Source organism: Loxodonta africana, chromosome 16 (genome assembly GCF_030014295.1).
Source record: "Loxodonta africana isolate mLoxAfr1 chromosome 16, mLoxAfr1.hap2, whole genome shotgun sequence".
NCBI classification, from domain to species: domain Eukaryota; kingdom Metazoa; phylum Chordata; class Mammalia; order Proboscidea; family Elephantidae; genus Loxodonta; species Loxodonta africana.
This window is the reverse complement of record NC_087357.1, coordinates 66,222,403-66,244,851: the sequence shown is the minus strand read 5'-3', so window position 1 is coordinate 66,244,851 and position 22,449 is coordinate 66,222,403. Positions and strand designations below refer to the sequence as shown.

At 42.9% G+C, this 22,449-nt stretch overlaps 1 protein-coding gene and 1 pseudogene across 5 annotated transcripts in view; one reads left to right on the top strand and one right to left on the bottom strand.

Annotated features, from left to right (window-relative positions):
- The window catches only part of PBLD (phenazine biosynthesis like protein domain containing), a 53,995-nt gene extending 35,814 nt beyond the window's left edge, over nt 1-18,181 (top strand). For 3 of the 5 annotated variants that reach the window (XM_064269637.1, XM_003409293.4, XM_010589170.3), the window contains 6 exons: nt 1,530-1,639; nt 1,727-1,756; nt 4,733-4,821; nt 5,093-5,271; nt 7,220-7,282; nt 8,991-18,181. In XM_064269637.1, the coding sequence (XP_064125707.1) occupies nt 1,530-1,639; nt 1,727-1,756; nt 4,733-4,821; nt 5,093-5,271; nt 7,220-7,282; nt 8,991-9,103 (584 nt within the window). In that variant the 3' untranslated portion in view covers nt 9,104-18,181. The remainder of the gene's footprint in view (nt 1-1,529; nt 1,640-1,726; nt 1,757-4,732; nt 4,822-5,092; nt 5,272-7,219; nt 7,283-8,990) is intronic. The other 2 variants (XM_023547004.2, XM_023547005.2) reach the window with 2 other exon arrangements.
- On the bottom strand, nt 13,891-14,371 carry LOC100673666 (large ribosomal subunit protein uL15-like; annotated as a pseudogene).
- Nucleotides 18,182-22,449: the final 4,268 nt, after the last annotated feature.

Sequence of the window (22,449 nt, the reverse complement as noted above, 5' to 3'; positions counted from 1 at the left end):
CCCCCCAATGAAGACCCAAGGTGGAGGTAAGTTTAGACGAGATAAGGTAAGGAAAAAAAAATTTTTTTTTTTAATTTTATTTTTAAATAACAATGTCTTATACTAATTATAAATATAATAACAAAGATTATTAAGCTTTAGATCTCATAATGTAAGTTTTATACTAATGACAACTAATAAGCAATGCCGATTTCTTCATATTTGAGATATGGTTAAATGTTACAGAAATTTTATTGTTATTGTTAGGTGTCATGGAGTTGGTTCTGACTCACAGTGACCCTATGTACAACAGAACGACCTGCCTGGTCGTTTGCCATCCTCATAATTGTTGTTATGCTTGAGCCCATTGTTGCAGCCACTGTGTCAGTCCATCTTGTTGAGGATCTTCCTCTTTTTTGCTGACTCTCTACTTTACCAAGCAAAGTATCTCCCCTGATAACATGTCCAAAGTATATGAGACATAGTCTCCCCATCCTTGCTTCTAAGGAGCATTCTGCTTGTACTTCTTCCAAGACAGATTTGTTCGTTCTTTTGGCAGTCCATGGTATACTCAATATTCTTCACCAACATCACAATTCAAAGGCGTCAATTCTTCTTCGGTCTTCCTTATTCGATACCCAGCTTTCACATGCATATGCGATGATTGAGAACACCATGGCTTGGATCAGGTACACCTTGGTCTTCAAGGTGACATCTTTGCTTTTTGACACTTTAAAGAGGTCTTTTGCAGCAGATTTGCCCAATGCAATGTGTCATTTGATTTCTTGACTGCTGCTTCCATGGGTGTTGATTGTGGATCCAAGTAAAATGAAACCTTGAGAACTTCAATCAGAGATTTTAGGGGAAAGATATTAAGCCACAAATCTTTGTTTTCACTAAAAATGTACTCACTAAGGTCAGATAAGGGCCCAAGTTGTATTAGTAACACAAAAGGGTATTATATCAGCATTTGTGGAACATATTTTAAATCAAATTTTTATGTCTAGGTTGAGTTACTTAGGGTAAACCTGATTTGTTTCGTATCGTACTGTTGTTCATAACTTACTGTATTTGCTGTCACATTGTCATATCCTAGACTAGTAGAGTTTATAACTCTATGGTTATTGTAGGTGGCTATTTTAAAAAAATGCATTAGAAAACATAACAGCCCTCTGAGGTAGGTTTAATTATTAACCCCATTTTATAGGTGAGGAAATTGGGGCTTAAAGAGGTTAAATAACTTACTTAAGGACACAGTTTGTAAGCCATAAGGAGATGGGATTTGTAGCCTTGTGGAATGATTCCAAGTCCAATCAGTTACATTCCTGGTTCTCAAGTTCAAATCCAGAGAGGATTTTCTCCACTCTAGACCTCAGCAAACCAAACCTGTGCCCCTATCACAGGAAAGAACCACAGTGCAAGAAACCTAAGGCAAAGTAAAGGTGATTGAAACAGACAAATATGTAACAAAGTTTATTTTCTTATTTCTTGATTCCTTTTTGAAAAAATTTTCTACTTGACAAAATAAGACTCTTTTTTTTTTTGGTCAGAGAATGTGAACAGCACTCTGACCTTTGTCACTCTGAGTGGGGAGCTAAAGGCCAGAAGAGCAGAGGATGGGATTGTCCTGGACTTGCCTCTTTATCCAGCTCATCCCCAGGTCAGCTCTTTCTAATTATTGCCATAAAGAGTGTAAAACAAACAACTTGCCTGTTTTAATATGCTTTTGTATTTCTTCCCCACTTAGGACTTCCATGAAGTAGAAGACTTGATAAAGGTTGGTTAAAAAAATCAAACCTGAGCTCATGTGATATGGTCATTTGTTATTGTTTGAAAACAAAGAGTTGGTATCGCTGGATCCCAAAACATAGGCCTCCTACCAGTATGAATGTTCCAGCCTAAGTGTGGATGAGTAGTATATGGTGTATTTCAGGGCTGAGTTTTTTTTTTCTTTTTTAAAATTATTTTACTTCAGATGAAAGTTTATAGAACGACTAGCTTCTCATTAAACAATTAGTGCACATATTGTTTTCTGACATTGGTTACCAACCCCACGACATGTCAACACTCTCCCTTCTTAACCTTGGGTTACCTCTTACCAGATTTCCTATCGTCTCCTGCCTTCTAGACCTTGCCCCTGGGCTGGTGTGCCCCTTTAGTATTGCTCCGTTTTATGGGCCTGTCTAATCTTTGGCTGAAGGGTGAACCTCAGAAGTGAGTTCAGTATTGAGCTAAAAGGGTGTTCGGGGCCATACTCTCAGGGTTTCTCCAGTCTCTGTAAGGTCAGTAAGTCTGGTCTTTTTTTTTGTCAGTTAGGATTTTGTTCTACATTTTTCTCCAGCTCTGTCCAGGACCCTCTATTGTGATCCCTATCAGAGCAGTCAGTGGTGGTAGCTGGGCACCATCTAGTTGTGCTGAACCCAGTCTGGTGGAGGCTGTGGTAGTTGTGGTCCATTAGTCCTTTGGACTAATCTTTCCCTTGTGTCTTTGGTTTTCTTCGTTCTCCCTTGCTCCAGATAGGGTGGGATCAGTGGATGGTCAGGCCTGAATTTTAATATTCAATCTATTTGGTGAGAAGGTTGACCAGTTTCTTTGACTCCTAATTGTCAACATTAGCCTTTGTGGTAGGATAATGAGAAGAGACTGCTGTGTGGAAGCTGAGAGTGAAAGGAGAACTGATGGAGATGAGAGGAAGAGAGAGATAGGGTAGGAAATCTCCAGGAAACAAAATTCTCTGGGAGGGGACCAACTTTCAGACAATCAAAGGGTGTTGAATTTGTATGCCGTTCTAGCTAAGAGACCAGGAATGGCCTGGCGCGTGGCCATGCAAGTTCGGGTATGAGACTTAGGGATTTCTGACAGAAAAGGATCCTACCATGAAATCAATATGAACAAGGTAGAGCTGCCAGTGTCCACAATTACAGTGGCAGATAGGACTGAGGTGGGGTGGGCTGTGCTTTGGTGGAGGAGACAAGGAAAGCATGGGTATGCAGACAGAGGGGACCAAATACATAGCCTGGCCTCCTCATGGTGCCTCTCTGGGGGTGGAGCTTAATAATAATGATAGTACTGGTAGTGATAATACTAATAATAGAGAATATTTTTGAGAACCCCTCAGTGCAAGACCAAATGCTATGTGTTCCATGCATCATCCCATTTAATTCTTGCTGTCTCCCCGTGAGGTAGGTGCTACCATTGTCCCACAGAGGTTCTGGAGGGCCAGGGCAGCCCTCAGACAGGTGCTCAGTGTTCAGAGAAGGCAGAGTCCAGGTCAGGACTAGGGCGAGGGCTGTCGTGAGAAAAGACAATTTCCTAAAATGGCCTTCTGTGGGCACCACTGGGGTGTTTCTCAGTGACTTTTCAGCTATGGCCTTTATAGTCTTTTTAGTGTTTTGCTCTAAGTTTTCAAGGAATATATAAACAAGCCAGAGGGACTCTATGTTACACTATGGCTTGCATTTCAGAAGACAAGTCAAATTTACAAATGAACCACTTTAAGCACGTTGGTGAGGAAATGGAAGATATTCTTACAGTGGACCTTTTTCATGGTGGGAGGAACGTAACCTAACCTAAGCCTCAGGTTGGCGTTTGATAAATGGGATCATAAAGAGTTCTTTATCGTGAGTGTTGTCATTTAGTGTTCCTCCCTAGGAGCTAGCAATAAGATTCCCAGATGAGAATTAAACTTTGAAATTGACATGAGAATGCCCGTAAGAAGGGTAGGATTAGAGAGACAGAAAGACCTGGAGAACACAGGGGATATGGCTATTTCTACACGTCAGCTGTAGTCACAGAGGCACATAGGCCATGCATGGCTCAATGCAATGGGAGTCTTGATTGTGGGAGCTCGAGCATATAAGTCCCTAACACGGATTAGAGCACCTGAAGCCACCAATGTCTGCCATGTAACTGCCACTTAACTATCATCTGCTTTGCTCGACAGCTGGGGGTGCCACCAAGGGCTGGCATTGGAGCCGTTTGTCCCCTCATAATCCTCTTCAGCACCACCACCCCCGACCCCGACCAACGAAATTCTTAGATACGAGCAAGACTGTGTGCAGTCTTAAGTAAAGGGCAAACCAAGGTATCTTTAGAAAACGTTGCATGTTTTTGACCTGCCACATTCAATCTAAGTGAAAGCAGTGCGCTTGCCAACCAAAGCATCGAGATGAGTCCTCTAGTTCCAACTTCCAATCAAACTGCTGCCCTGAGCCCTTGCCATGTAGAATGTTCTAGTCGCTGCTGCCGATAGTCTATGTATATTATTTCATTTAGTCCTCACAACAACTCTAAGACGTGGATATGATGCCGCATCTTGAAAGACAGCAAATAGGTCATAGTGATTCAGAACTTAGGCTCCTGGGCCTCTCAGACCTGGGTCAAGATGCGTGTGTGTGTGTGTATAAGTGACCCCGGGCTTCTGTAACTCTCTTTCTCCTCATCTGTGGGGAAAACATCCACCTGAAGGACTTGTATGTGTTGAGGCAGGTAGCAAGCATTTGTGAGCAATGGAAAGGAGGGGCTTACAGAGGGTAAGTTGAACAGGGACCCTCAGAGGCCTCTAGTAGGCAGGAAACTGGCTTCACCTGGGCAACATCCTGAGCCCCGGAATTGAACTAAAACTGTAGGGGATTAGAGACCATGGGTGTGCCTGGCACAGAGCAGATGATCAATGAGGGGCTGTTCCCCATTACAGGGGATCAACGGCTTGTCCCAGGACTGCTCCTGAGGTGTTTTTGGTTTGTCTCCACAGACTGCCATCCGTGACACCCTGGTCCAGGAGATCTGTTATTCTCCAGATACCCAGAATCTCCTTGTCCGGCTCAGTGACACTTATGACAGGTAAAAAGATTCTGGCCTTGTAAGCACCGTTGGGAGGGCTGAGCACCTAGGTGTATAGCTCGGGCGTGGTCTGGCTGTGCTGTTTCCACCCAAATCATGATTTACTCAGCACAGAGTTTCTTCCGCCTGGTGGGAAGGTATCACCACTCGCTCTTCCTTCCCCTCGTGCTGAGTTGTTGAGGGGAAGCTGCACCCTGGCCTGTTTGACAGAGTCTGTGTAGTGGGTGGTATGTAAAATATGTTTGTCCTAATCCATCCATTTATAAACAAGGTCGTTTCTGGAGGGCCTGATGGTGAACACACAGGATCTGCTGCAAGTTGAAAACACAGGGAAGGTGAAAGGACTCATTCTCACCCTTAAAGGAGAGCCTGGTGGGCAGAGTCAAGCGTTTGACTTTTACTCCAGATATTTTGCACCATGGGTTGGTGTGGCTGAAGACCCTGTTACAGGTACAGTTTTACTTGGGTTCAGAGAAGGGTTAAACAATGGTGGAGGAGGGTGACACACAGCGATTTAAGTGCCCTTCAAGTGACTTTTCAGGTTGCTTGGGTTTTGAGCTGCCTTTGCTTCTTTCTCCTCCACATCCCCTTCACTGAAGTCTCACATGAAAAACACAGAGTGAAAGGAGGCAGTGGAGCAGGGTTAAAGCTTACTGTCAGGCAGCCTGGGTTTCCATCCTAGCTTTCTAGCTCTTGACCGTGGGCAAGTTACTTAACTTTTTAGTCTCAGTCCTCCCTCCTGTAATAGAGAGCTATGACCTCACAGGGTTATGTCAACACAGTGCATGTTAAGTGCCTGACACATGGGAAATACCTGATAACTATTAGCTATATCCTTTTTTTCAACCGTCACCCTTGACAGAAGCTCAGTGCCCCCTAAGCATTGTGTCCTCCCCCTCCCCCATAAACTATTAGCTATTTTAATGATAACAATGAAATTGACTACCTGATTTAACACCCTCCAGATTTGTAATTTGCAAAATTCAGAGGCTGATTCCAATAGATTCCCCAAACCTTTTGTCCTTTTCAATGACAGGCCTGTCATTGTCACATCACTTGTGGCATCTCTGACATCTTGATAAGGTTTGGTTTGTGAAGGATAAGCTCCTGGGTTGTAGGTGGGAAAGAGGAACAGGAATAGTGTTCCTTTCCTCTCCTCCTTTCCTGGGCTTGCCTCTAAAGTGGGGTGGGGTGGGTTTGGGAAGTGGGTATTGGGGATCTTCTACCAGTTTGAAGCAGAGGGATGAAATCAAAGATGGGCAGCAATGTCAAGCCTCCAATTTCACCATCTTTCAGAGCAGCAGGCCAAGCAGCAACAGGGCGAGGGTGCTTGAAGAAGGGGCTGGAGGGCTGGATGGCAGCAGGGCTGGGGAAGAGGCTTCAGGAGGCTCCAGATCTGGTCAGATGACTTCAGGACCTTGACTTACTCGCTGAGGAACAAAACATGTGAAATGCCAAGCTCAGCAAGTGAGCACTTTTAAAGACTCAGGAAAATGCCCAAAGATATCCAGACAGTCCAACTCAACCCTGCCCCACGAAGAGAAGTTCTGAGCACATTTGCATATGCATAGCTGCTTCCCAAAGATTTTAATTGGCACAGAAGGCAAGTTTTTTTCCTATAATAATATTTTTCTAGCGCATAAGACCTTTGGACAGCAGTGACCAACCACCCCAGTTTTCCCAGGACTGAGGGGTGTGTCTCAGGATGCAGGACCTTCAGTGCTAAAACCAGCACAGCCCTGGGCAAACCGGGACAGTGGCCACTCTCCTTGAATCTCCCATAACATTTCATACGTTTTCCTGGAGGATGGGGCCTTTTCTTCCCCATCCTTTCACCCTCAAAGACTTTTCTATCAGTTATTACTTCCATTTTGTTTCTTCATTTAAAAATATATTCTGTGATATAAACCTAGGGCACGATCATGCAAAGAAACACCTCACTTAAAGGAAAATTTAGAAGTCAGGCAATATTGGCTTGGTGGAGAATTAGACCTTGTATCAGAGTTCGCACCTTTCCTTGCACATGCTCCCTAGAGGGAAAGACATATTTTATCTCAAAAGAAGTAGAAGCATCTATGTGAAACCCTTGATCTCCCCACCACGGGCTGACAATGAGCTAGTCAACAAGACTCACCTGTAGTTTAATTCAGCCTTCAGAAAGCGTCAGACATATCGGAGACGTAATTTGGAGGAGTTTATCCATGAATTCTGTGTCTATCTTTCTACCTGCTAATTCTACCATCTTTGCTTTGGCTATGGCCAGTGTCATGATTAGGTTATCGAAGGCTCAGTCAAGCTGGGATTATTTTACGTGATAGATCGTAACTGCTTATAAATTTACCACAAAGCCCCCACCTTTTTCTTTGGGATTGATTGGTAACTTTTCGCTTCTTTGAAGGGTCTACACATACTGTTCTCAGCAGCTACTGGTCCCAGCAACTGGGGAAGAAAGAGATGCGTGGTAGGATCGTTTTTGTCTAATTTCTTTTTCTTTTGCCGAACTTTAAGCTTAGGAGCCCTGGTGGCACAATGGTTAAGTGCTCGGCTGCTAACCGGCAGGTTGGCAGTTCCAACCTACCCGGTGGGCCTGAGGGAGAAAGATCTGATGATCTGCTTATATAATGATCACAGCTAAGAAAACCCTGTGGGGCAGTTCTACTCATCACATGGGGTTGCTATGAGTCAGAATCAACTTGATGGCATACAACAACAGCAACTTTAAGCTGGTGTTCCTTTGCCTATTTTCTATCCATTTGAAAATGTAATGAAATGCCATGTATAAGTCACATGAAAATGAAAGATTTTTAAATTCCTTTACCCTTAACCCTCTACCCAGAACATCTTCCGTTCTCTATACCTACCCTCCACAGACCCTTCTAATACAGTAAGTGACCAATAAATTCTCACTGAATAAATTAACTAGCTATATGGCCCAGAGAGTGGGGGCATTGGTGGTTTAATGGTAGAATTCTCACCTTGCATGCAGGAGACCCTGTTTGATTCCAAGCCAATGCACCTCATGTGCAGCTGCCTTCTGTCTGTCACTGGAGGCTTGCGTGTTGCTATAGTGCTGAACAGGTTTCAGTGGAGCGTCCAAACTAAGATGGACTAGGAAGAAAGGCCTGGTGATCTGAAAATCAGCCAATAAAAACCCTATGGATCACAAAGGTTTGATCCGCAACCATTCATGGGGATGGTACAGGACCGGGCAACACTTTGTTCCATTGTCCGTGGGGTTGCCATGAGTTAGGGGCTGACTTGATGGCAGGTAACACCGATGACATGCCGAAAGAAGTTATTTATAGCGTGGTAGATTGAGACTGGATGGTCACTGATGATCATCAAGGTTCCTTACTGACATTGCTAGTTACGGGATAAAATCAAACAAATTACTTTGGAATCAAGTCCCCTGGTGATTAAAATATTGCTCAGGGACACACATACCGGATTGCAGTCAGTAGAGCTACACTGTCCTGATTATCAGAGTAGAAGTCTGACCCTAGAAGATGGGGCTCTTAGTGGGAGGGTTAGGTCTCTGAGGCCTTGATTTGGGGATAGCAGCATGGCTGTCTCTTTCCTTGATGAGCCTAATTACTCCCCCAGGCACTGAGCTCAGGAAGGCGGGGACCTTGCCTTTTTTGTTGCCCTGGCCCACTGGGTGGCCTGATGATATTATGAGGGAAGGAATCCTCTGTCTTATCTTCCACCATATCGGCAGCACCAGGCAAATGGCAGCATCGTATGTATTCAGAGCTGGGAAGATGAGACCTTGTCAGGAGGGCTCAGACCACCCTGCTTCACTTCTGAGATGTCTAGTCGGTGGCTCGATCTTTCCGCACACACTTGCTTCCTCCTAGAGAGAGCTGGGGAGCCAGCTGTACGTGGGTTGTGTCTGGAACAGCACCAGAGGTGGTAGAGGAAATAGCCAGGGAGAAGGCTGAGGAAGGGAAGATAAAGAGCTGTGTACTTTGCAGACCAGATTGCATTTGTGCCCCTCTCAGTCCTCCCTCGGCAGAATGGGGGTGGGCAGTACCATAAACAGATGAACCAATTTATTCTTAAACTGACCTTGGAGGACTCTAGGGCTTGTAATAATAGGTCTCACTCTGTTCTGTTGATTAAAAAGGGGAAATGATCTCCATTTGTGCCTTGTTTTCTGCTTTCTCTAGCCTTTCAGTGTTCTCATCGAGGAGGAGAACTGATGATTTCAGTGCGTGCTGATGGACGGGTTGACATTAGGGGAGGTGCTGCTATTGTTTTGGAGGGCACGCTGACAGCCTAAAGATACTCCAGCTGAACCAAGAGTGAAAAGAGAACCTACAGACTGGGGGGAAAAAATTGGCTATTACAAATCTGACAAAGGTCTAATCTCTAAAATTTATAGGAAAATCCAACACCTCTACAACAAAGAGACAAATAATCCAATTAAAAAATGGGCAGGGAAATGAACAGACACTTCACCAAAGAAGACATTCAAGTGGCCAATAGGCTCATGAGGAAATGCTCTCCATCACTAGCCATTAGAGAAATGCAAATCAATACCACAATGAGATGCCATCTCACCCCGGCATTACTGGCACAAATCGAAAAAGCAGAAAATAACAAATGTTGAAGAGGCTTTGAGGAGATTGGAACTCTTATGCACTGCTGGTTGGAATGCAAAATGGTACAACCATTTTGGAAAACGATATGGTGCTTCCTTAGAAAGCTAGAAATAGAAGTACCATACAATCCAGCAATCCCACCCCTAGGAATATATCCTAGAGAAAGAAAAGCCGTCACATGAATAGACATATGCACCTGAATGTTCATTGCAGCATTGTTCACAATAGCAAAAAGATGGAAACAACCTAGATGCCCATCAACAGATAAATGGATAAACAAACTATGGTACATACACACAATGGGTACTGCGTCGTGGTAAAGAACAATGATGAATCTGAGAAGCATCTCATGACATAGATGAATCTAGACGGCATTATGCTGACTGAAATAAGCCAATCACAAAAGGACAAATACTGTATGAGACCAGTACTATAAAAACTGAAGAAAAGGTTTATACACAAAAAGAAACGATCTTTGATGATTACGAGGAAGGGGTGGGGTAGGGATGGAAAAACACTAAAAAGTCAATAGATAAGTGGTAACTTTGGTGAAGGGTAAGACAGTACACAATACTGGGGAAGCCAGCACAACTTGCACAAGGCAAAGTCATGGAAGCTCCATAGACTCATCTAAACTCCCTGAGGGACTGAATTGCTGGGCTGAGGGCTGTAGGGACCATGGCCTTGGGGAACATCTAGCTCAATTGGCATAACGGTTTATAAAGAAAATGTTCTACATTCTACTTTGGTGAGTAGGGTCTAGGGTCCTAAAAATATGTGAGTAGCCATCTAAGATACTCCACTGGTCTCACCCCTTTGGGAGCAAGGAAGAATGAAGAAAACTAAAGACATAAGGGAAAGATTAGTCCAAAGGACTAACGGACCACAACTACCACGGCCTCCACCAGACTGAGTCCAGTACAACTAGATGGTACCCAGCTACCACCACGGACTGCTCTGACAGGGATCACAATAGAGGGTCCTGGACAGAGCTGGAGAAAAATGTAGAACAAAATTCTAACTCACACAAAAAAACCAGACTTACTGGCCTGACAGACTGGAGATACCCCAAGAGTATGGCCCCCAGACACCCTTTTAGATCAGTAGTGCAGTTGGTCCTGAGGTTCACCCTTCAGCCAAAGGTTAGACAGGCCCATAGAACAAGACTAAAGGAGCACACCAGCCAAGGAGCAAGGACTAGAAGGCAGGAGGGGACAGGAAAGCTGGTAATAGGGAATCCAAGTTTGAGAAGGGAGAGCGTTGACATGTCATGGGGTTGTTAACCAATGTCATAAAACAATATGTGTGCTGTTTAATGAGAAGTCAGTTTGTTCATTAAACCTTCATCTAAAGTACAATTAAAAAAAAAAAAAAGCCATTTACTGATGATACTGGGTGAAGTACCTTTCCACATGTGCTTCGGTGCTATCTGATTTGTGAATCTTGTGCCCAAATAAACTTCATCTAATAGATTTAAAAAAAAAAAGAGGCTCCAGCTCAGGTGCTGCTATCTTTAAAGACTAAGTATTTTCTGCAAAAAAAAAAAAAAAAAAAAGTAACAGGCTGCCTTTAGCAAACTTGCTTTGTAGTCCAGTTAATTTTTACATTATAAATACAGAAATAAAGATGTACTAGTGGAGACGTAAGAATGCTTCCTGACTAATTAATTAGAGGAGTTTTGGCTGTTCCTGTGAATGTATTTAAAATGTAAGTGACCAGTATCAAAAATAATGTCATCACTTTGTTTGATTATGACAACCAATCAGAGAATGAGGAATAAGTTTATGAGTGAGATTAAACCGTTTAAATTTAGGTGCAAGTACCTGATAGAATATTTTGCATCCATTAAGAAGACCCAGTAAACTCTGTGGAAATATAGAAAAATATTTAATGATATAATACTAACAGAGTGAGCTACAAAATGTTACCATCATTATACATCCATGAAGAATTACGAATGTGTATGGACAAGGATAGAAAAGCGAAAGTAGTTCATGCATAGAGTGATATGATTAAAGGTAAATTAATGTATCTAAAAAATATTTTATTGTTGAACTCATGGACAATAACTAAGAATCAGAACAAAATCCCAAAATTAAAAAGAGTATGTACTTTAAACTACTTCCTGTGTTATTAAACATTGAAAGTAATGTAATATTTTAACCTTTTTTCTGATATGTGGTAACTTAAATTGTTCTCTTCAATAAAATGCGTTTTAACAGCTTTGGGTTCACTTAAATCTGTAATACTGAATAGCTATAGTTGACTTTCAGGTAGGGACTTTTGCAAGTCAGTAAGAGTGTTCATTTCCGGTAATCTCATTGATGGCAATTTCCAGCCATCTCTAAAACTACAAGCCAATCAAAAATTGCTATAGAGTACATCAAATTTTTTCACCTTAATTGCTACCATGTTTCCTGTTTTTATTTATTTTTGCTAAAGTGTGTAAAGTGTGTAAAAGTTTATTATAACAGGAATCTCATGTTTCCCCTAATTTACAGTGAAGTAAATATTGTACCAGCTTCAGTCCTTATCTTAATAACAAATGAGCACCCTTCCCCACACACACTTCACAACTCACTGTAACACATCAGCAGGACATGACTGGAGGGTTTTCACAAAGTATGAGGATTTCTGAACCTGGGACTGAATTGCATGAGTCGTTTTATATAAATGCATAGTCTGAAGGGCCTGAATTTTCTTTCCCAAATGTGCTAAGTTCTTTTTTTTTTAATTTTATTTTGTTGTTATTGTTGAGAACATACACAGCAAAACATACACCAATTCAACAGTTTCTACGTGTACAATCAGTGGCATTGATTATATTCTTCGAGTTGTGCAACCATTCTCACCCTCCTTTCCTGAGTTGTTCCTCCCTCATTAACATTAACTCACTGCCCCCTAAGATTCCTATCTAATCTTTCAAATTGCTATTGTCACTTTGATCCCATATAGATAGTTCTTAAAAGAGTGTAATGCTCAAGGCAGACCTTTTTTTTGCTAGTTAAGCTAAACTATTGTTTGGTTTCAAGAAAACTTCAAGGAATATTTTTGGTTTAAGTTTAAAGATTATCTCAGGGCAGTAGTTTCAGGGGTTCATCTAGCCTTCATGGTTCCAGGAAGTCTGAATTTCATGAGAATTTTAAATTCTATCCTACACTTTCCCCCTTTTGATCCGTATTCTGCTATAGAATCTTTAATCAAAATGTTCAGTAATGATAGTTGAGCACCATCCAGTTCTTCTGGTCTCATGGCAAAGGAGGCAGTATTTATGGAGGCAATTAGCCACACATTCCATATCCTCCTTCTATTGGTGACTCTCCTTCTTCCTCTGTTGCTCCAGGTGACTTTGTAATGGTCTTTATTCAGAGATTAAGTATAGTTTGGGGAGATGTATACAGGTGCCAAGTTGACAAGAGGTAGACTGTGATGGTTAACGTTGTGTGTCAACTTGGCTGGGCCATGATTCTCAGTGTTTACATGTGATCACTCCCATGATGGAATCTGCTATGAGTAATCAATCAGTTGAAAGAGAGTTTCCTTGGAGGTGTGTACTACATCTGAATATAAGCAGATGCTCTGGCTTTTGCCCTTTCTGGATCGTGCAGCTGTCTACTGTTCATCTGACCTCCGGTTCTTAGGACTTGAGCTATCAGCTTATCTGCCAATCTTGGGGTTCATCAATCTTCACAGCCCTTGAGCAATAGCAGTGCTCTCCAACCTACTGATCTTGGGTTTGCCAGCCCCTACAGCTACGTGAATCAGGAGAAGCCTCTATCCTGATCCATGAACTTGGGACATTCCAGCCTCTACTATCAAGTGAGCTGTTTCTTTGATATGTCTCTTTATACATATATATATATTTATACACTTTACTGGTTTTGTTTCTCTAGAGAACCCAGCCTAAGACAGAATGAATTAGAATCGGAGCAATTTTTTTCCCATTTGGAAACCTGTTTGGTATATGCATACTGTTATGAATTGAATTGTGTCCCCCAAAAATGTGCGTCAATTTGCCTAGGCTATGATTTCCAATATTATGTGATTGTCCACCATTTTGTCATCTGATGTGATTATCCTATGCGTTGTAAATCCTACCTCTGTGATATTAATGAGCCAGGATTTGAGACAGTTATGTTAATGAGTCAGGACTCAATCTACAAGATTAGGTTGGGTCTTAAATCAACCTCTTTTTTTTTTTGGTCAACCAGAAGATAATATATTATCAACAGGTGTAATTTTCACTTTATAAATGAAAGGATGTGTTAAGTTAGGTAATGGACCAAGCCTCTAAAGTACTGGTGTATCCCTACCATACAGTTTCTGAGGGAAGTCAGCAGGGAAACATAGGCCTCCATACTCCTAGAATCTGTTAGGTGGGGTCCTGATGCTGGCAGTGCTCAGCATTAGCTACACAGGTAGGGAAGTAGAGATGACACCAAAGAACCTACACTCAGACGTAAGGGAAAAGCATTTAACATTTAATTAACCTCCATGTAGCTTCAAGCCACCAGGACACAGGCACCCCCAACACCCTTAATCTTCTCAGCTCTTCTGCTGAAGAATTTGGCCTTCACGATGACAGGTTGTTTTGGGAGCTTTCCCTTCCCCAGAACTTTGTAGTAGCCCAATCACACCACATCAATGACGGGAGCAGTTCCAGTCTTATTTTTGGCAGCACTTACCCTTGTCTGCTCACTGACTAAGGTCCACAACTTATTGAGGTTGACAGTAGGACAGAAGCTCTGGTTCCTCTTCAAGTGGTAATGTCTCATACCAACCTTCCCAAAGTAACCTGGATGATGTTTGTCGAAGTTGATCCTGTGGTGATGCATGCCACCAGCATTACCCCTGCCTCCTAGGTGCTTCCAGTGCTTGCCGATGCGGCCGTGGCCATGGCTCACGTGGCCCCTAAGTTTCCGGGTCTTCCTCAGTCTGGATGGCATGGCAGCGCCTAAGGCGAAAGAGAGCAATCAACCTCTTTTGAGATATAAAAGAGAAAAGCAAGCAGAGACACGGGGACCTCATACCACCAAGAAAGCAATGCTGGGAGCAGAGTCCTTCCTTTGGACCCGAGATTCTTGTGCTGAGAAGCTCCTAGGCCAGGAGAGGATTGATGACAAGGACCTTCCTATGGAGCCAACAGAGAGAGAAAGCCTTCCCCTGGAGCTGACACACTGAATTTGGACTTCCAGTCTCTTAGACTGTGAGAGAATAAATTTCTCTTTATTAAATCCATGCACTTGTGGTATTTCTGTTATAGCAGCACTAGATGACTAAGACAGAATTTGGTACCGGAAGAATGGAGTGCTGCTCTAATAGATACACAAAATGTGGAAGTAGTTTTGAAGCTGTGAATGGATACAGGCTGGAAGAATTTTAAAATGCCTAATGGTAAATGCCCAGATTGCCTTGAAGAGACTGCTGGTGGAATTATGGATGTCAAAGGCGATTCTGGTGAGGGTTCAGAAGGAACTGAGGAGAGCTGTTACACTGGGCACTGCACAGGTGGTGAGAAGCAGCAGCAGAGAAATGATAGCAGCAGAACCAAGAGACCAGCATGGGACAGTGCTAGAGCCAACCCACAGAGCAAGAGAGCTGAGTGCCTTTGTGAAGGAGGCTTCCTGGCAGAGTGGGGTGCCTCCAGGCACTTATCAGTGGAACTAAAGAGCTTTGGAACACTTGTCTCAGCAGGGCAGACATGGGGGGTGAGGCCCAAGAGTCCAAGGAACCAGGAAGCAGAAGCTGAAGAGACAAGGAACACAGGAAGCAGATCTACTTTGATCTCAAAGGATGGAGTTGCCACTCAGGTGGTCTAGGAGAATGGGGCTGGCCAAAGCTGAGGGAGCAGAGTTGCCATTCTAGTGGACCTGGAAAGTGGAGCTGAAGCCCAGGGCTGAGGGGCCTCCACTCAGAATCTGGAGAGTGTGGCCTATACCCTAGAGTCTGGAGAGCAGGACAATTGTAAAAATGGTCTCAAAGAACAAAGGATTGTTTTCAAGGCTTCACAGCTGATGTAATATGTTCTGCTGACTTGCTTGGCACCTGTTATGCCTTCTTTCCCTCCAATTTCTCCCATTTGTAATGGAAATGCCTAGCTTGTACCTGTTCTACCACTGCACTTTGGAAGCAGATAACTTGTATTCTGGATTTCACAGATGAAGACTTTTTCAGAAGATGAGATTTTGGACTTGGGTTTAAGATTTTGCTGTGGTACGATGGGGTGAATGTGTTTCACACCTGGCAAGGACATGAATTTTGGGGGGCCAAAGAGTGGAATGTTATGGATTGAATTGTGTCCTCCAAAAATGTGTATCAACTTGGCTAGGCCATGATTCTCAATATTGTATGACTGTCCTCCATTTTGTCATCTGATGTGATTTTCCTGTGTGTTGTAAATCCTACCGCTACGATGTTAATGAGGCAGGATTACAGGCAGTTATATTAATGAGGCAGGACTCAATCTACAAGATTAGGTTGTATCCTGAGTCAATCTCTTTTGAGATATAAAAGAGAGAAGCAAGTAGAGACAGGGGGACCTTATAGAAATAAGAGCCAGGAGAATAGTGTGTCCTTTGGACCCAGGGTCCCTGCTCTGAGAAGCTCCTAGATAAGGGGAAGATTGATGACAAGGACTTCCTCCAGAGCCAACAGAGAAAGCCTTCGCCTGGAGCTGGCACCCTGAATTTGGACTTCTAGCCTCCTAGACTGTAAGAGAATAAATTTCTCTTTGTTAGAGCCATCTATTTGTGGTATTTCTGTTGTAGCAGCACCAGATGACTGAGACACCCTGGTTGAGAACCATTGCTTTACTGACTGTTTTTTCTCTTCTCTGACTTGCTTTGTTTTGTGGTTTAGCTTTTAGAGGGTGGATTGTTTGCCTCTTTCCAAGTTCTTTCCGGGGTAACAATCCCCCTTACTATTGATGGCATGTATCCTGTACATTAGGTGCCCACCTGGGATCTGAATTCACAGCCTGAGTCAGATCTGCTGTTGAGCAATCTGACATGGTTGTTAAGAAGCAGTGTGGTATTTTCTGCCTCCTGTGTATAAGGCACCCTGTTGGAAGCTGACGGAATGGAGGGCTGCATGTTGGGAGGAAGCTGCAAAGGAGATTAGAGATAAGTTTATAGGGCTGTCAAGGTACTCACACCCTGAGGAAACCAGATTCGTCCTTTCGTGAAGAGACAATGAGCACTTGCCCTGGCCTGTGAATACAGCCTACATATGGCATAGCGTTAAGTGTTTGGCTGCCAACTGAGAGGTTGGTGCTTTGAGTCTACCCAGTAGCATCTCAGAAGAGAGTCCTGGCAATCTACTTCCCAAAGATCAGCCATTGAAAACCCAATGGAGCACAGCTCTACTCTGACACACACAGGGTTGCCATGAGTCAAAGCTCACTCAACAGCAGGTGGATTATGGCACAGACACTGGGTGCCATGGCATAGTCGGAGTGTTGAAGGATAGAGCTTAGAAAAAGATTTGGAAAGATTCAGAGAGGAATACACAAGGCATGACTGGCTGGGTATTGTGTAGAGTTTCTACATCTAGTTGTTAGGTGCCGTAGGGGCAGAGAGAGAAAGAAAAGACAGCATCCTTGAACGCACAGTCTAGTTTACGGACAGATAAATAATACTAAAAGCTTATTATTGTTATCACTTATGATTACTGGGTTTTAAAATACAATAACAGAGAACCCCTGAGGGAGCAGGAGAGCAATGGGATGCAGACCCCAAACTCTCGTAAAAAGACCAAACTTACTGGTCTGACTAAGACTAGAAGGACCCCGGTGGTCTCGGCCCCCAGACCTTCTGTCAACCCAGGACAGGAACCATTCCCAAAGTGAACTCTTCCGGCACGGATTGGACTGGACAATGGGATAGAAAAAGATGCTGGTGAAGAATGAGCTTCTTGGACCAAGGAGACACTTGAGACTATGTTGGCATATCCTATCTGGAGGAGAGCTGAGAGGGCAGAGGGGGTCAGAAGCTGGTAGAACGGACACGAAAAGAGAAAGTGGAGGCAAGGAGTGTGCTGTCTCATTAGGGGGAGAGCAATTAGGAGTGTACAGAAAGGCATATATAAATTTTTGTATGAGAGACTGACTTGATTTGTAAACTTTCACTTAAAGCACAATAAAAAAAACTATTAAAATCTATAGAAAGGAGTTGGAAATCACAGCAATTGTGAGTCATCCCCAGTGTATGAGAAAGGGTACAGCTGCAGTTCTCCAAGAGGTGACCCTTACCAGCAGCGTCAGAATCACTTGGGAGCTCATTGACCCGATCTGGTTGAGTTGATTCCGACTCATAACAACCCTATAGGACAGAGTAGAACTGCCCCGTAGGGTTTCCAAGGAATGGTTGGTGGATTCCAACTGTCGAAATTTTGGTTAGCAGCTATAGCTCTCAAAACCACTGCACCACCAGTGCTCCATGGCTGCCATCGAGTCCGACTCATAGCTACTCTATAGGACAGAGTAGAACTGCCCCATAGAGTCTCCAAGGAGTGTCTAGTGGATTCCAACCGCTGGCTGTTTGGTTAGCAGCCCTAGTAGTACCTAACCACTATGCCACCAGGGTTTCCTGGGAGCTTGTTAGACATGCAAATTCTCAGGCCCCACCCCAGACCTATGGAGTCAGAATCTCCTATGGCGTCAGAGTCTCCGGGAAGGGGCCCAGCAATCTGTGCTTTAACAAGCCCTCCAGCTGATTCTCATATAGGCTCAAGTTTGAGAAGCACGGGTGTTCAGGAGGAAACCCTGGTGGCCTAGTAGTTGAGAACTACGGCTGCTAACCACAAACGTTGTCAGTTCCAATCCGCTAGCATGCTCCTTGGCAGACCCTATAGGGCAGTTCTACTCTATTCTATAGGGTAGCTATGAGTTGCCATCAACTGGATGGCAACGGGTTTGGTTTGTTTTTTTTTTGGTTTGATGTTCAGGAGGAGCCCTGGTGGTGCTTTTGGTTTGGTGTTTAGGAGGAGCCCTGGTGGTGCAGTAGTTAAGAGCTATGGCTGGCAGTTCGAATCCACCAGCTGCTCCTAGGAAACCCTATGGGGCGATTCTACTTTGTCCTTTTGGGTCACTATGAGTAGGAATACACTCCACGGTGGCCTGTATGGGTCTAGTATCCAGGCTTACAGATTTAGGCCCCTGGCCCCCATTTTCTTCCTTCCCAAGTGACAGTTGGCTATGCAGCTTGGTAACTTTTAAATGTGCGTTGCCTGAAAATCTCCCTGACTATAGGGTTTTTTTTTTTTTTTTTTTTTTTTATACCAATATACTTGCTGCTTAGTGCAGTTTTGGGAAAACTTTTTTCTTTTTTTCATTAGCTTCCAGTTCTGTTCAGCATAGAAAAATCAGCTGTGCTCAGGTGGGAGCTGCAGTAATGTGTTGGTAATCAACAGATTTGTTAATCAGCCATGATTTATTAATGATGAATTAATTAGACCTGATTGTGCAGTTCTGCTGGCTAAATGGAGCTTTAAAGAGTTATTTTATTAATCATCGCAACACTAATTGCAGACAGTACAGAAGGATCACTAATTAAGCATGCAACCATATGCAGAACAAATCGGGCTGCTGAGAACTGCAAGATAAAAAATACTTGGTTTTAGGGGAACCAAAACAAACTTTATTTTAATGAAATATTAGGGAGTTGATTCAGTGGCGTTATTCACTCCAAATTGATATTGTAGCCTTTTCCAGCAGGAACTGATCCCTACATTAAAAAGTCTACAGCTCTCCAGTGAGGTTCTGTTAAAGGGGAAGTATGATTCTCTCCAGAGACCCTACAAATGGTTGGCACCCTTGACTGCTAACTGAAAGATTGTAGGTTCACGATCACCTAGTGGCACCTCAGAAGAAAGACCCAGCAATCTACTTCCAAAAAATTCTCCATTGGAAACTCTATGGAACACAGTTCTACTCTGACACACATGGGGTCGCTATGAGTCAGAATCAATTTGACAGCAACTGGCTTTTTGGTTAATGGCCTCTCTAGTCATATTTTTACACCCATAGGAACTGCCAGAACAGAGACCATCGATGGATGGGATGGGGCTTAGAGCAGAGAGCGTCAAAATCGCACATCAGGCGTTTGTACCAGAGAGCATCAGGTGCAGGAGGGATTGTGAGCTCTTAGGGCCGGGGAACAACTCTCTGTGCTGAATTACTACAGCAAGAGGATTTACACCCCTGTGTTAGGTGTTGTTGGAGCACAGAAAGAAATGAGACAGCCCAGTGAAAAGGCATGAGGTAAGCTCAAAGATAGTTAAACAGCAGGGCGAGTATATCAGGTATTTAGCTCAAGGTAGATCATTTCAGGATTTATTTGTTGCTGTTGTAAAGAACATCTGTTGTTTGGGGTTGTGCAGCATCCAAACACCATCCTCTTAGCCCCTTGGGCTGCCTTTTGGGAAATGCTCATTGACAGTAGCCTCAGGAGGTAGCTCCCAACTTACATCTTGGAAGCCAGAGGAGCCAGAGGCTACTTCTTCCTGCAAATCTGGGAGTCGGTATGTGACTTTGACTCAGGTTCAGCCAAATTAGAAACTACCTCCTAGGGATTTGGATCCTAAACAAGGGAAGCTGTACTGTGGAGATGACTGGAGGCCTGGTCACTGCAATGGGGCTGCATGAGCCGACCAAGGATTCTGACAGTGGGAAGAGCTGCCAGGAATAATGGCTGCAGGAATCATGTTTGTTTTGGTCCAATAGGTAACACAATCAAGTCTGCGAAGCATGCACACATGATAAATGTGTGGTGAGGGGGATGATGGTGATGACAAACTTCAAGGCTGTCCTGATCTTTTTTTTTTTTTTAGCTCCCCTACCCCTTCCCTGGAAACCCTGGTGGCAGTAGTTAAGAGTGTGTTCCTCAGCCAATCATACTACCTCGTCCCCGGGCCTGATCATTGGTTTAGGAATGAGCATGTGATACAACTTAGGCCAATGAGACATGAGGGTAAGTTTTCAGTTCAAGGAGCCAAATGAGAAAAAAGGACTTGGCTGGGGATGTGGGTGGGGACAGCAGTTGGCATTCTTAAAATGGCTTAATCCCCCAGTCTTCAGTAAGGCCTCCCTACCTCATCTGTGCTTAGTGCCCTCGAGTACAGAGATTCTGTTTTATATTCTCTAGAGAGAACACCTCCAGTTTTTTTGCCAAGGTGGGAAGACGGAGTTGCCCAATGTGTGAAACCGAGCATGTAGGTACTATATATATGTTAACATATATATGTGATGCGTTTCTATCACCCACGTTGAGATATTGAATGAATGTTTCTATCGACCCAGAAGTATCCCCATGCCCTTTGTCAGAAAACAAAACAAAACTCTCTATCCCACACTCCCTAAGAGAATCACTATTATGGGACTTCTGGGGATTAGTTACCTATTTATGGGCTTTTATTTGCATTTCTCTAATAGCCAACGATCCTGAGCATTTCTTCATGTATCTGTTAGCTACCTGAATGTCTTCTTTGGTGAAGTGCATGTTCGTATCCTTTGCTCTTTTTTTAATTGGGTTGTCTTTTTGTTGTTGAGCTTTTGCAGTATCTTGTAGATTTTAGAGATTAGACCCTGATGGGATATGTCCTAGCCCAAATTTTTTTCCCGGTCTGTAGGTTGTCTTTTTACCCTTTTGGAGAAGTCTTTGGATGAACATAAGTGTTTGATTTTTAGGAGCTCCCAGTTATCCAGTTTCTCTTCTGGTGTTTGTGGATTGTTAATTATATTTTGTATACTGTTTATGTCACGTATTAGGGGTCCTAGAGCTGTCCCTATTTTTTCTTCCATGATCGTTTTAGATTTTGTATTTAGGTCTTTAATCCATGTTGAGTTAGTTTTTGTTCATGGTATTTCGTTTTTTTGCAGATGGATATCCAGTTATTCTAGCACCATTTGTTAGAGACTGTCTTTTCCCCATTTAATGGACTTTGGGCCTTTGTCAAATATCAGCTGCTCATAGGTGAATGAATTCGTGTCTGGATTCTCATTTCTGTTCCATTGGTCTATGCAGCTGTTGTTGTACCAGTACCAGACTGTTTTGACTACTGTGGAGGTATAATAGGTTCTAAAATCAGGTAGAGTGAGGCCTCCCACTTTGTTCTTCTTCAGTAATGCTTTCATTATCCAGGGCCTCTTCTATTCCTGGGATTTTATAAATAAAATCATACAGTATATGCTGTTTGCTGTGTGGTTTCTTTCATTCAACGTAATGTTTTTGAGATTTATGCATGTTATTGAGATCATTCTTTTTTACTGCTGCATAATATTCCATTGTATAGTTTGTTTATCCCTTCTGTTGATGAGCATTTCAGTTGTTTCCAATTTTTGGCTATCATGAATAAAACTGGTATGAATACTATTGTACATGTCTTTTGGTAGACATATAGCCTCTGCTTCTCTTTGTAATTTTAGTACCTGTTTATGTGTTCCTAAAAAACAAGGTATAGCTTGTCTGTTTTCAGATTTTACACAGATGAAATAATTGTGTATGTTCTTTTGTATTTTGCTTTTTTGCTCCATATTTTCATGTGCAGTAGTAATTTGTTGTGCTATGTACCATTCCATTGAAAGAACATAACACAATTATTTTTATTCAGTTGTTTCACATTTTAGTTATTACCAAAAAATGCTGCTGTGAACATTTTTGTTCATGTGTCATAGTGCATGTGTGCAAAATTTTCTCTAGATTCCATACCTGATGGCAGGTTTGCTGGATCATAGGCTGTGTGTATCTTCTGCTTTCATAGATACCACCTAACAGTTTTCTGAAGTGGTTGTACCAATTTATACTCCTACCACTAGGATATGACAGTTCCCATTGAGCCATATCCTCACCAACCCTTAGTATTGTCAGATTTGAAATTTTTTTACCAATCTGGTAGGTGGGTTACAAATATCTCCTTGTGGTTTAAATTTGCATATTCTGTTTGTTAATGAGGTTGGCTATATTTTCATATGTTTATTGGCTATTTTTATTTTTTTGTGGAGTACCTTTTGAAATCCATTACCCATTTT